Below are 14,726 nucleotides of genomic sequence, written 5' to 3'. Positions count from 1 at the left end.
GCAGGGGGCGCTGCGGGGCTGGTGCGGCAGCCACTGGGGCAGCTGTTCGCCCCCCAGTAGCTGTAATTTGCTACCCAGGGGCTGTGTGTGCCTTTGAAGCGCAGTGCAGGTGTTTTTAAAGGCTCCCACCGCCCCGTCGTGCGCCCTCCGGAGCAGCGGCGCTGTACGAGCAGATACCCTCTTCTTTTTGCAGTTGGTTCTCTGACGCGCCTGCTTGACTCGCCTTTCACAGCGGATGAACCTCCTGGCAGGAACCAGTTAACAGGACCAGGAGGAGCAGCGTGGACAGGCAGCAGCTCTGGAGGAAGGCAGTCATGTACTTGAAAGGAAAAAACACCACCGAGCAGCCCACAAAAAAGCCGCACTATTTATTTTTCTGGGAGGTGAGTGGGAAGACTTTCAAAGCGTGGCTGTTAGGCTGTTCTTTGGCGCAAAAAGCACTTTTCCAAATTGAAATCTTCCATCGGGCTGGCTTGGAAAACGGCATGTGCGGTTTGTAACCACGGCTTGTTCCTCTCGGCTCTGCCGCCTCTCCCAGGTTACAGCCAGCAGCTGGGAGGTCTCTGGGAGGAGGACGAGCCTGAGAGAACCACAGCATCCCCCAGCGTGGGATGTGCAGGTAGTACAGAGGAGCGCCCTCCCTGAAAGGACCCTGCTTGGCAGGAGAGCAGGAAAAAAATGAGACTATTGCCGAGGCGGGGAGCAAAAAGAAGTTGTTATTTGCTGGCGCAGGGGGAAAGAGCGAAGGATGCTGAAAGGGTACTGGGCAGCTGCTTTTCCGGCTGCTCAGGGAGCCAAGGGAAGAGCCTTTGATGTGCTGAGCAGGCCCGGGCTGGCGGCCAGCACCGATATCCTTTCTCCAGCAGTGACAGCAGGCTTGCTCGCTGGGTCCTCTCCGACCGCCCAGTCAAAAAACAAGTGACGTAACCCATACAGGGACCTCACTGAAATGTTGCTATTATCACCAGCGCTGCAGAAAACACACACTACAGATGCCTTAATCTGAAATTATCTTCTCGTCCAAGGCAGGAAACCACCCCCCAAAACCTCAGCTGTGAGGTCCTCTGGATCATGTCTGGCAAAGCCTCATAAAAACCGCTCCAGTGTACTGGTGTATTAAACCATCCCACTGGTTCTGCAGCTGAACCACCACGTCTGCAGAACAGCGTAACCAAGCAAGCCCTCCCCCCAGTTTTAATGTGCTCTTCTCTGTAGTGACTGGAGATCCAAACAGGAATATGGCTTCCAGAGCCGTACCTCAAATGATGTCATCGCGACAGCACTCACTACAGGAAGAGCTGTTTCAAAATAACTGCCAACCATTTGCAGCTCAGTGATGTGAAGACCAGCCCGCCCAATTTGCTCAAGGAAGGGGAGTGTGAAGGCAGCTGTGTTCCTCAGCTCTCGGAGCAGAACAACCAGGGTATTCAGAACCTCCTCCAGCACCAGCGTGCCTTTAGTACGTACCAGCACAAGGCGCTATCCCCATCACCGCGGGCAAATTCTGCTTGGATGCCATCCAGGCTTACATCTTACCCCAGAACCAGCCAGGATTTGAAAGTCTCATCACGTGAAGCACAGAGATGTGCTATGTTCTGTTCCTAATGAAGCTGGATCACACATTTTCATGTGGCACAACCAAAAATTCACTTTACCTTCTTCGCAGCAAATGGCTTTTGCACCATCGCCGCTCCTTCCTTCTGATGCTCACCATCACTACTGAGAACGCAGCCTTGCGAGACACCAAGGGGAGCTGGCTCAGGGGCCTGGATGTCCCAGAAAGTTACCCTGATCACCTCAATAATGCTTCCACCTTGCTGATGCACTGTGGGATGCAATAACCACAGGCCCAGGTGTGCTGTTTCCACCATGTTCTACCACTGAACTCAGCTGGAGTCTCGGTATTTGGGTCAGGTTCTGTGTCCAGCTGTTATCACACTGACTTCAGCTGGCTCTTGAGGAAATCTTTAGTCCCTGGTGCCACTTAGGGCACCAGTTTCAATCTGTGATGTTGCCTGATGCTTCAGCAGTGGGACTCAGTGATCTTAAAGGTCTTTTCCAACCTAAACCATTCTACGAGTCTGTGACTCTGTGTGGATAGAACCTGCAAACACTTTGTGCTCTTTTTCCTCCCCAGCTGCTGAGTTTTACTGAACCTATCAGACATTGCTACGGATGAGAAGACATCTTAACTCAAACTCACTGATGAAGTTGGGCGCATTGAGAGAAGAGTAAACCACAGGAGATGAGCAACACTGATTGGGGAAGAAGTTACGCTGTCCATCTTCCAACCACACATTGTGAAGGACACAACATTTGTTAAAAAGGACAACTTTGAAAAAGTAGTTGATACCTTGATTTTTAAGAGAATTGAATGATGAGATTTTCTGCTACATAAATACTTGAAGCTTCGTTTTTAATTTGGCCCAAAGCGATGACACAAAAGCCATTCTGCCATGACAGATGTTGCCTGTCACTGGGTTTTTGAAAACAAAGGCCCATGATGACTTGGTTTCCTTGTGGCTGGGAAGCAGGTGGCCATGGCCTCCTGTCTCTCACCTTCTTGACGTGGTGTTAGCAAGAATTGTTAGGCCTTTCCTTCAGGAATTCAGCACCAAGGAGTCTAAATTTGGAGACCGGGAGGGATTCCTAATCCCAGCAACTCTTCAGCCTTCAGCTCTTCTTCCCGTCCTTTTCCCATGCGTGTGACTAGCAAATGACTCAGTCACTTAAAGGGCATCACACACTTAAAGAGCTTCCCAAATCGGTACCAGCCAGTTCTTTTGGAGCATAGCAGGCTCCTGGGACGTTGAGCTGGGTCTCAGCCTGCTGGAAAACCAGCTCAGGCTACACGCTTTTGCAAGCTGGCGGTAATGAAAACCAGCAGCATATTTCCTAAGCCTCTTCTTCAGCCTGCCGACAGCTCTGTGTGTTTAGCGTGTAACTGGCACCAGTCAAAGGGAGGTGAGCCTATGGAGTCAGAAATCAAAAACACCCACTGAGCCAGATGTATCGCAGCTATCAGAGTTTCCACTTGTTTTTGCACATCTTTAATAATTGCCAATCTGAAGTGGGACCAGCTGAGTGGCTGTAATCTATAACAAACGTGTTCATGTTGATATCTGTCCCCGGTTTCCTTCCCCACATGCACACATTTGAAAAGCCTCATGGTTTTCAGCCTTCACCCAAACATCTGCAATCATTTAAGAGTAAAGCAGGCTGCCATCTCAGCCTCGGTTTGTCAGTGCACACTACAACTGATGTCATTTTGGTATTCTGGATTTTCAAAAGAAACGAATAGGTTTCCAGGCAAACCACATCACAGAACATGCCACGGTTATCAGTTCAAAGAGCCTCGCTGGCTCAGCAGCTAGTGCTGTGTTTCATCACGTCTTCCTGAGGTCGGGCAGGGAAATGCTCGCCCAGGAACACACATCTGTGTGTATACCACTAGCTCCAGTCTTCAGTAGTTCTCTCCCCAACTGCCCCCTGAAATAATCCTCTGCAACGCACAAGAACTGTCAAGTACAGGCTTGGCCAAGGGTAGACTTTAATATGCACCACGCTGCGTTCTGGAGCGTGGGTGTTCTGCATGACATTTCAGGGATGAGGGAAAACAGACTGACTGAAACGGTCCCTCAAACTCACTCACAGAAGCGTGCTGCTTCCATCCGGCCCCTCCCCCGGCCCACAGCAGAGCCAGGGTGAGAAATAAACTCCCTAAGGAGCCCAGAGTGGAGGCAGGGTGGACTGCTCAGACCTTCGCTTCTCCCATTTGGCAAAAGATGTTTAGGGTTCCCACGAGGACCCGGCATGGATCCAGGCTCCAGCGAGTGACAGATTAGACTGGACACACCAGAGGCAAAGCAGAACCGCCCCTGGGGCTGCTCCCGGCTCACCCGACCATGCTTTCAGATAGCAGCCTCAGGCAAATCTGGGGCTGGCGCCTATGGAACTTTTCTGCAGCAAATTCAGCTGCATAAATGAAACGAAGGTGATGGAGAAAGCGGGACGAGAGCCTGCTAACAGCTCGGTGTTGGTAAGTATTGACTAAACACTTTGCTGACTAATGCTGACAGGCTACCAGTGATAAAATGACATCAGGCCCGGAAGACATCCAGTAAACCTTCTAACCAAATATTTACTAAAATTGGAGGAATAAACTGCTCAGGGGTCTCAAAGGAGTGCTGAGTGTTCTGCTACGTAAACCCATTGGGGTAAGGCGTTAACGGCACCTGGGTAACTGGGTTTGAACCCAGCTGAGCGTGGTGCAGCAGACACTGTGTTTCAGCTGAGGTTTGCAGCGCTGTGGTTCTACACAGATACGACAGCTCCAGCAGTTTGGAGGACGTGTCCTTTCCGCAGGCATGCTTAGCTGATGAATAAGTTTGTCATTCATAAGCAGGTGACCGTCCTTCACACCTGCCTCGTCCAGCAGTATGGTACCACGACCCTTTTTGACTTGAGATGCTTGTCAGTTTTGGATTAGGAGCTTGCTAGAGCTAGGAAAGGACCGTGGTGATGGGGTGAGCAACAAGCTTTGTTACCAAGGAATAACGGGAGTCTGACTTCCTTCAACCCTGGAAGAATCGAAGAGACAAAGACTTCTGTCTGAAAATCTAAGCTGCTATCAGCACATGCTTTCACCAAAACTAGTGACTGCACATTCCCACCCCCCCAGCATCACACCCCGAGGTTATCTGTGCTATATCCAGCAGTTCTCATGTACCCACGTGAACTTCTGTTGTTTCCGTCACGCGCCAATAGGTACAGCTCAGCAAATCAACGCCCCAGCTCCTGTGTTTGCTACTGCACTTTGGCCTGAAGAGATATTCACCATGTTCTTCTGTTTTGGGTGACGAGAACATACTGGTTCAGGTCTATAAACCAGCCTGATTTGGCTTCCTGCAGCCAATGGAGGGCAGTTGCCAGACTCACAAGCTGCTGAGCAGATCCTCCTCATCCCCAGCACACCAATGGTCTCCAGGACCACTAGCGGCATTCGTCATGAAAGCTGCCTCACAAACCCCATTATTTCCCTTCGCCTCAGCGCCACAATACCGCTGCAAAAGAAACACCTGCACCACTCCGGAGCTGTGGGCAAGTCACGCAAAAATGTTGTAGTCTCACGTAGAAATGTTTCAAGTAAACATTTAAAAGGCTGTAGTGGAAATGTCCCCCATGAATGGGCTGTTCACAAAGGGTCATTTTGGCTCCTTTCAGAGCACGGATTAAGGACAAGGTTTGACGGCTGTTGTCCCCAGTGGTAGTACCAACACGGGTACCCCACAGCTCCAGAAAATAGCTGTATGAGCAGAGTTGGAGGGGGCAAGAAACTGTGGAACTGGGACTGAGACACTGTCTCTGACAGTTGATTCTAGTCCTCTCAAGGTTCTTTTTACTTATCATCAGAAGAAAAAGACTTACTGCCTGGGTAATTCATGTCTGGTTCTTGTTTTATGAGTCAACAATTGAACACCCACCTCTAGTAACGCCCAGATCTTTTAAAAGATCACTACAATGCAAGTCATCCGCCTGATCATGTGAAGCACCTTCTACATTCACCGTTACAACAATGCCGAGATCCTCTTTTTGTGCTGGTGAGCTCGGTGAAGCTGACACACCTCAGAGGGGAACAGGCTCATCCCCATTAGATCATCACACCTGCAACAACACCCTGAAAGAGAAGTGGGTTTGTTGCAGAATCCTTCACCTTGGCTGCACTGTGAAAGCCAGGAACTCAACATCAGGCTCGGCCAGGATTTACTTTGATATTTATCAGTGAAAGAGTGATTTTACAGAACACCCTTTTGAGAACAGAACTTTGAAGTTGCTGCTGAACAGGCAGCTGAGTTGTGTAATGAGCTGCTCTTTCCTTCACGAGCCACAGGTGACACTCAGAGTAATGGCTGTGGAAAGCTGAGCACCCTGTCGCTAACAGACACTAAAAGCCATCAGTGCAGAAGCATTAATTACATGTGGGGAAAAAGCAGAGAGGGAGTCTCCACTTCAGTCTGTTGTCTTGGAAGAACTGGAGAAGCTTCCCACCTGCCCCAGCATTGTCTGAACCATAACAGAGCTGGGTCAGCTTGTTCGTTGAAATGTTTTTCTAACAGCTACTGGCACAGATTCACCTCAGGGCTGTCGTGTGTTTTCTTTCAGTCAGTCACTGCAAAGGGAGCAGTTGAGAGAGCCTGTCTGTGGGGAACCCAGGGGACTGACATCTCCTGGTCCGGGCCAGCTGAGTGGGCATGGGCAGAAGGAGGACAGGCTTTTAGCAGGCATGAAGCAGAGGTCTGCCTGCTGAAAGGGCAGCTCACTACCAGCAAGTGGAGAATCCGCTCGCTCCTCTCCTACCTGTGTAACCCAGATCTGCTGCTGTGGAAGCCCAGGGCACCGGGGGCGATGGCTGCACCCTGGCCCCGTTCCAGCACACAGCACATCCAGGGACAGCACTCGGAGGACTTTTGCAGCTCAGACACAGGCACTCTGACAGAGGGGGGCATGTGGGGATGGACCAGGAGAGAAGACTCATTTGATGAACAAGCCGAAAAGGTTATTCCTTCTTTGCAGCTCCTCTGGCTCTGGACACTGACCTGGAAGGCTCTAGTAGTGCACTCAGAGCTCAAAAACTTACTGGAGGGTAAGTGGGTGAGACCCTCCTGGTAAGAGGAATCAGTCCATTGGAGTCAGCACTGAAAACCAGTGAAGAACGCAAACTCTTTCAAACACCGCTAGACTGAACGGTTTCACCATCTACATCTATCTAGAGTCATGTCGTCCGGACTGTTGTCTGTGGTTAGAAACCTCAGCCAGGCGATTTGCAAGTCTCCCATTCTCAGGCTCCCCTTTCCCAGCTCTCCAGTGGAGCAAGAACTCCCTCTGGTGTTTGCCTGCCACTGTGACTGCCACAGCCGCAGCCTGGCAAACACCGCCACACCGTGCCCTGCCACCAGAAACCCGCTCCTCTTGCCCTGCGCCGTGGTATGTAGGCTTCGGGCAGCAAAGGCAGGCGTCCCGCAGAGGCATCCCGGCTGCATCCCGGTGAGCATCCCCGCAGCAGGGACCAGGGACTGCCAGACTGGGGTGCCCAAGGCTCGTTACCATGCTCCTGGCACTTATTTAATGACATGGGCACTGGGCTTGGTGCAATGTGTGCAGATGCTTCACTTGATGAGCACTGGAACTTTCCAACCCAGTCCCAGGAGGGTCGGGACACATGCAGGGATGTAGTGTCCAGTGGCTGGATGATGGCTCGGAGTTAATGAATCGCTGTGCTCTGCTCGTGGGGCAGACAAGGTGGAACTGTCAGTCAGCAGCAAACTTATCTACAGGGACATTGCCACAGCTTCAGGGCTCAAATCTGACACACAAGGGAGATGCAAGGAAGTTAAGCTCTTCTCCTTCAGGCTAGACCTTACTGACAGCTGTTGCCATAGTAATGAAGAATGTAAATTTTTTTACATTTAAAATTTAAAGGAAAATCTAAACTTTTTATGTTAAATATATATAAAACAATATTTTTTAGGTAAACACCCAATAATTTTATTTGCCAGATTTTTGCCGTAGCCATATAATGACAACAAATCGGCAGGGCGAGATGAAGGAACCTGAACATAGGAGACAGAAGTTGTTCCGAAGAGGCACGGATGCTTTGCTGGGCTGTTTAGCAGAAATGCCTTCCGCAGAATGATGCAATCATTCAGCTGGGTGCGCTCTCCCAACAGCCCACAGGTTTTTCTGTTTGACCTACATGTCTGCAGGTCTGGGGTGTTTTTATTTCAGCATATCACAGAACAGGAATGTCTAAGCTGATTATTGTTGTTAACTCACAGCTGACTGTAAACATCTCCACATCTTTCAGCACGGGTGTGTAGAGCTGGAACCAGAAAAGATAAAAGAGCTGGAAAGCTCAAACTCAATCCGGCCCGTCTGGCTGATGCCCTGTATTATACTGAGCTCGTGCCCCCATAATAGAACTTTGATGTACAGCAACTGCCTTTAATGTGCTGTAATCTCTTACTCCCTTTGTCTCTCAGACGATAATCCTCTTGCACATGCTAATCCCCAAAATCACATATGCTCTTGAAGGCTTTCCTTTTGGAAATTATTCATACCCATCTTCTGGGCACTGGCAACTGAATATTGCAGAAAACCTGATTCTTCTGTCTTTGACCACGACAGGCTGAATTTTTCATATCCCACACTCACTGCCTGGCTGGAACCGGGTTAGCAAAGTGAGTGAATGGTTTCTCACTGCTCAGCACCACAGTACCATGGTACTTCTTTGTTCGGTCAAGGCAGGGGCACAACATGTCTGGGAGAGTTCACTGGAAACCAGTCAAATCACATTCTCTCTTTTGGTTGTAAAAGACAGAATTGGGTTGAGTTGTCTAGAACAATTTAAAAATACATCCTCCTGGGCTACTAAAACAGGGAGTAAAAGAGAAAGTCCCACCTCAGCAGTAATCACCAGCCCCCAGCACTGGCTCCTGGCCGCTTACAAGTGTGCTGCTGGTTCTCAGGGTGTCACTATGGCGAGATGAATGGTTTTGGAGATTGCTACCTTAAGGCAGAGGCTGAGCCTGGCATCACTCCATCAGCTCAGCATGGTTATTTAAATGATCTAAGCATGACAACTGGTGGTGACTAGAATGTGAGTCTCATCAGGTCAAATGTAAGATCCTAAATGACACAAAGTGCATTAATTGCAGGACATGATGAATATTAGCCTAAGGGTTCGAAAAGTCTTTTTATTTGCTCGGAGGAGTGCTGCGGTGAGGCTTTGGCAGCATGACCTGCAGACCAGCCCATCTCCTCGGGGCTGCCCAAGCCCCACCAGCTGGCTCCCCGGCAGACTGAGCACAGAAATGTCTCCAGGGTCGTGTTTCACAGAGGGGAGGGTCTGCTGCCAGCTGGACAGATACTGCTGAGGTCTAGGGGTGGTTTATTCCTCTTGTCCTTGTTGGGAGGTGCTTCACACCAGTCCTTGGGCACGGGGATCACCCATCCACAACCCCTCTGTGCTGGTGTGTCCTCCACAGCCACTCTCCACAGTGGGCAGGGGGAGGGATGAGGGGCAGCAGCTGCCCTGGGGATGATGGCTAAACATCCCTGAGCTCCCTGGCACCCCCAGCTGAGGTTTCACAGTGTTTGTGACTACAAAGGCTTAGAGCTTCTCCTGAAGTTCTGTGGAACTCTCAGCCTCGTACAAAACACAACCACCTTGCGCTTCCTTCACTCGGATGGTACCTGTGCCTCCTGAGTCACAGAGCAGAACGCAATGCCCCCGTTCGGGCGGTTCGAGGGAAGGTCTGAAGGTCCCTCAGCCTCAGCAGCTCTGCCCCGTGTTGGAGGTGAGGGGGGCCCTGCAGAGCTGCAGGTCCCTCTGTGCAGTGACTGCGGTAGCACACGTGTCGCAGCTCAAAAACTGTTGCCCAGGCGCAACAAGAACAAGAAGTAGTTTTGCTAAACGCTCCAGGCTGGAGTGGGCTGCACGTGGGAATCAGGCAGCACTATTTCTAAAAGAAAGGCAGGAAATTAGGCGCTCTCATGCCATTTCAAATGTTTACAGTAAATCAGCAAAATTAATGGTTCTAGCAGAGAGAAACTCTACTCTCACGGAGAAATTCACTGTACTCCAAGCAAACTAGCCAAATATTAATTTCCTTACAGCTGCTTTTGCCATTTAGTTCCTTGATTTGCCAAAATTAAGTCAGCTGGATTTTCTCATGAGTGCAAACATTTGTGTTGCAAAAAATACGAAGCTCAAGGATTTAATCCATTTTTAGGAAATAAAGTTAACTTATGAACTGTACGTGCTAATCTCCCCATCTAACATAAAAGTCAGGAACTCCGGAGCGATATAAAACTTTGGGGTCACTTCCCCGTTTGCACAGAGATATAGATTCCAAACACTGAAGGCAAACACCTGTCAATAGGAACCGGTTTTAATTTGGTGAGCAGAAAAAAGTGCAGTCAAACACCAAGGCTACCAGTAAGCCCCCGGGGAGGTGCTGAACTCAGCGTTTCGTGCAGAGGTGTCAAGGCTTTAGGAGGAGCAGTGCCCTCGCCTCCTCCGCCCCTCTCCCCGAGGAGGATCGGCCGTGCAGCGGGCACAGCGAGCAGAGCGTGCTCGCTCACTTCACTCCTCTGCTCGGTGGTGACGAGCATCTCTGGTTTGTCAGAGCCTGATGAAGTCATCACTTTGCCCAACCTCGTTAGCAGTGTATTGATTAGAAAAACACAACTTTAAAATGATGGAGTGTGTTGCCTTGTGCAGTCTCTGAACTTTTAAAATCAACAAAGTCACTCCTAAATTCCCCATTTAATGTTTGTTGATTGAAAAAGAAATTACTGGGGCATGAGCTAATAGTTACAATTAATACTATTTTTCTTTCCTCCTTAACTCCTAATGCAAATGTGACTAAATGAGCAGGAATTAAAATAGAAGCCAATGTAAACTGACTCCATATGTGTTATTACTACGAGAAGAAGAAAACTCGAGTAGTCAGATGAGAAGCTTAATGTTATCAGCACTTACAAGACTGGAATCAGAATGTCCAGATTAAGATTCACGCTCTAATTCCCTTCTTATTTCAGCTTTCTCCTCAGTGATATGGGGCTCGTAATCCTTATTTTTCTCATTCATGGGTTGTGTCAAGGATGAAAAAGACAATGGTGATGTTGAGTATTATCATAATTAGTTTTAAAAGTGTGAATGAAATCATGAAAGTTTATCATAAAAGTGAAGAGAAAAGGTTTTTGAAACCATAAACACACAACTCTGAATTCATCAGGAAATAGTAACAGCCTGATGAGGGAAGGAAATACATTTTGTTTCCTCAGTGGAAAGGAAACAACATTTCTGAAATCACCATGGCATGTTTTTTTCCCCTGTATTTCCCACTAAAAAGGTCCACTCTGAAAATGTTCACAGAGTAATTTTTTAGAGTTAAACTTATTACAGGTGCGACCTCTTTGACGTGTGCGGGGACAGTTTAGGATTCTCGCTGCACAGAAGAGAGTTGTACAGACAAAGAACAGGAGTAGAGGACTAGTAACACGCTGCAGTTAAGTGGATTCCAGAGCACCTCCTGATCCACAAAAAAAGAAACCACAAAGCCCCATTTAATTACCTAGCTGTACCCTCCCACTTGGAGAATTCACAGAGAACATTAATGGCACAAGAGCGTAACTAACTAAAAAAAATCTCCTGAAAATACCAATGTCAGCAGAAGTCATCTGTCAGAGTTTAAAACAGCACACGGCAAGCATAATCGGCCGATTGTTCTTACAGGCAGTCAGGAGACCGAGACGAATGACCAACCCTACAACTTAGCACAATCCGTCAGCTGCTCGTAAACTAGTTTAGCCTTAAGAAGCGTGTTGCTATATGCCATGTAACGGTCTGACTCCCTTTTTTCCCTCATGGACGTCACCTGGTTGCCTCTTCTCTACAGCGGATTTTCAGGACTCGCTCCACTGCTCGACATGGGAGCGACATGTTTGGGAAAGCTAGGCCCCTTAACTCTTTTACTCTCAATCTCGGCAACGCTTCCCCAGCGAACATCTGCTCCTCATTCAAACAGTGTCACTTAGTGGACACTGGCCCGTTTCCTTCCAGAAGAGACAAACCCCAAGTCTTACATTTACAACGGCAACGCAGAAATTCCAGCCCCAGTCCCACTTCTCGGCGTTTTGACATCAATACGAAGGTTTGACCTCCCATGCAGCTTTCGGTATAGATTCGCTTGGGTTGTAGGACCAGGAACTGATGGAGTTATTCTTTCAGAAGCAAACTCAAAGCCACCTTACGCTGCCTCCTACACAAACTTCAGCAGCAAAGTGAAGTGGGGACACGACATGGAGAACCTCCAGCGAGTTGAGTGCAAAGCTCTGCCTCTGTGCATCGCTATTGGCTATGGAGAAGTGTCAAAGCTTCTGATGACCTGAGGATCCATCCGTGCATTAAGTAACATGAGGGTGAGACCAGTCTGTCTCAGCCCCTGGTGTGAGGCTGCCGGGTTTGCCTGCTGACACTCTTCCCTGTGAGGTGCTGCCCCGTCCTGTCCCGGCTGATTAAAATCTGCCATGACTGTAAACCAAACTAACAGGACATCAACACGACACCGTAAGCGGGCTGGGTTCTTCTGTGGAAAATGGGTCCTTTATTAACTGCATTCATGGTTAATACGGCAGTTATCTGAAGAAAGATAGTTCAATGACAGGCATTGGTCTAGATATCAAATTTCCACAGAAAAGCAAGGAAGAACGTATGATACCATTTGGCTGTCATAAAATCCATGAAGATGTCACCTGCTGGCATTTCAAAGTAGCTTTAAAGCCTTCAGTTAAGACATGCAGGCCTATTGTTATGTCAAATCCCGAACTTTTGACACCAAACACACGAGCAGCGCTGGCAGATTTGTCAAAACTCCATGACTTCGGCAGATACTAAACGCAGCAGCACCGGCTCTGCTGTCGGCAGCTGGTTGGCTCTACTGGGACCTGCTGCTCTCTGGGAGGGTGCCAGCACCCCTCGTCTCCTCCTGCTCTGGGGTGACCGTCTGGGCTCTCACCTTCTCTAACCCCCCTGCCCCCAGCTCAGGGCGAGCTGTCTCCATCAGGGAGGGGCAGGGAAGGGACTGAGCAGGTGGTGGATCGCTTGAATTTCTCTTTAATGGACCATCTTAATGCTGCTGAGATCGAATTATACCGTTTATGGCATGTTATGAAACACTACTTGGGACGGGGCATTTTTCGTTATTATTGAAATGAAGTAACCGAGCGCCAAGGGCAGCTGTGCAAGAACCCGATTTCGTAGCCAGCCTTGGGTTCTGTTACATTACAGCCCCAAAAGCACACGACGAGTGTCAGTGGCGGTCGGCTTTCACTGCCCCAAGCCTCCTGCAGCTGCATCTTTCCTGAAGATTCACTAAGCGAACAACTACAGAACATTCCAGAGGGTCAGTTTTCAAAGAACGATTTCTCGCAGAGTCGTTACGTGCCCAACTCTGTCTGGCTCGAGCTTTGAAATCATAAACCCAAATGTATGTATAAAACTTAGGAGAGCTTTTCATGCCAGAAATTGGTAATTTCAACTTTGATCCATCAGGTCCTGGTGGGGTTTGAAAGCAGCAGCTGCACAGCACAATTAGGCAGCTGGAGACCAACCCTCTGCAGCGACAGAAAGCTCCAGTTCCTGCACCCGCAGAACAGGCGATAGCGGGCTGCAGCGAGGGACGTCTCCATGCACAGAAGAGCTGTCACTGCTGTCTGCAGTTTCAAGAAGGGAAATTATTTCTGGGGGTAAAGCCAAATTTAAAGAGGAAACATTCTGGGGGTGTATAAGGCTAAAGCTGGAAACCCTTTGAAACGAACGTTTGGAACAGCCTAGTGTCAGTCTTCCTTTAACTGTGAACTATCACCGCAGTTACCTCTCCTGAAGTACCTGGGTTTTACCTTGTTCACAGCGTTTGAGTGCGAAAACTCTCACACGCCCAAGGCAAAACGGCCAAAGACTGTCGGAATGCTTCGATGCAGCATTCTTCAGTCTCTGCAAATTTATTGTTAATAATGGCTTTTTTTACAGCTGTAAATTTATTAAGATGATTCAGCAAATCTGTAGACCCTTAGAAACTGCAGGGAGAGTGCACGAAATTGTCCTGCATGTACCGACATCAACTTCTGCAAAAATAGGGGTGTCTCTCTCAGAGCTGGCCAGTGCTATAGGATCCCCAGCAGAGCCTGGCTCTGTTTGCATCTTCTACCTATAGAAGAACTCCACGTGATAATCGAGATGATGTACAGGGTCTCATCCTGAACACGACCGGTCGCAAACCCCATATCCTGGAGATGCCGGGGGAAAACACACACACATGGGCATAAGCTATGATTTAACTAAATTTGAGTTGGGTTGGGGAGAAATCAGAGGACAGTAGATTAGTTGTGGAGCATACACAATGTCTTTTTCTACATCATCGGTACAGCCACACACCCGGTACGTAACACATAAACCCTCCTAGAGGTGCTGGAAGAGCAACGGATGCCCTGTGCTCCAAAGGTAAGCAGCGGCAGCCCTGCACCCCTCAGGTGTGATTGCACGGCTATCCTCAGCTGCTCGACTTCAAAAGACGTGAAATAATGGATTGACCTCTGACACCCGCAGAGGAGAACCGAGGAGGTCCTTATCTCAGGGCAAAGTTCCCTTTGGCTACAGGAACAGCGTTGCCTTCAGTGTTCAGTAAGAATTTTTAACATCTCATAAATAAAATGAAAAAAGGCTTTAGCTCTTAACTTTTCAGATGTCAGAACGAGGCTTACTTCATCCTCCTGCTGTTCATTATTGTCACCCCGGTTTTTGTAAAGGGAATTGTGTTTAGTTTACAGCTAGTTAACAGTATCTTGTGCTGGGGTAGATCCTTATGGCCGTTTCTGACCACTAATGAGATGAGGCTCCCTGAAGGCATCAAGAAAGATGTGTCCAGCCGTGGGTACGCAGCTATGAAAAACCCTGACCCTGTGCCACACGGTCCACGCAGCTGAACGAACTACACGCCTCCTCTTGCCCATAAATCTTACATATTTTAATCCAGAAGTTGAAAGGACACAATGCACTGTAATTGTACTGTATTTGTAACTACTTGTTCAAAAAGAGGTTTTTTGTAAGAGAATAATCATGAAGGGGAATGGAGCCAGTCAGATTACTGGCACAGCTTCCTGCT

The 14,726-nt window shown here is 48.7% G+C and overlaps 1 protein-coding gene across 4 annotated transcripts in view; it reads right to left on the bottom strand.

Annotated features, from left to right (window-relative positions):
• DLGAP1 (discs, large (Drosophila) homolog-associated protein 1) overlaps window positions 1-14,726 on the bottom strand; it is a 121,258-nt gene that overhangs the window by 50,196 nt on the left and 56,336 nt on the right. For 2 of the 4 annotated variants that reach the window (XM_010138913.1, XM_010138915.1), the window contains exon 5: window positions 1,869-1,897. The exons of the other annotated variants lie outside the window; for them this stretch is intronic. In XM_010138913.1, the coding sequence (XP_010137215.1) occupies window positions 1,869-1,897 (29 nt within the window). The remainder of the gene's footprint in view (window positions 1-1,868; window positions 1,898-14,726) is intronic. 4 annotated transcript variants of the gene reach the window in all.

Source organism: Buceros rhinoceros, unplaced genomic scaffold, assembly GCF_000710305.1.
Source record: "Buceros rhinoceros silvestris isolate BGI_N320 unplaced genomic scaffold, ASM71030v1 scaffold11956, whole genome shotgun sequence".
Taxonomy (NCBI): Eukaryota; Metazoa; Chordata; class Aves; order Bucerotiformes; family Bucerotidae; genus Buceros; species Buceros rhinoceros.
This window is presented reverse-complemented; position numbering and strand designations above follow the sequence as displayed.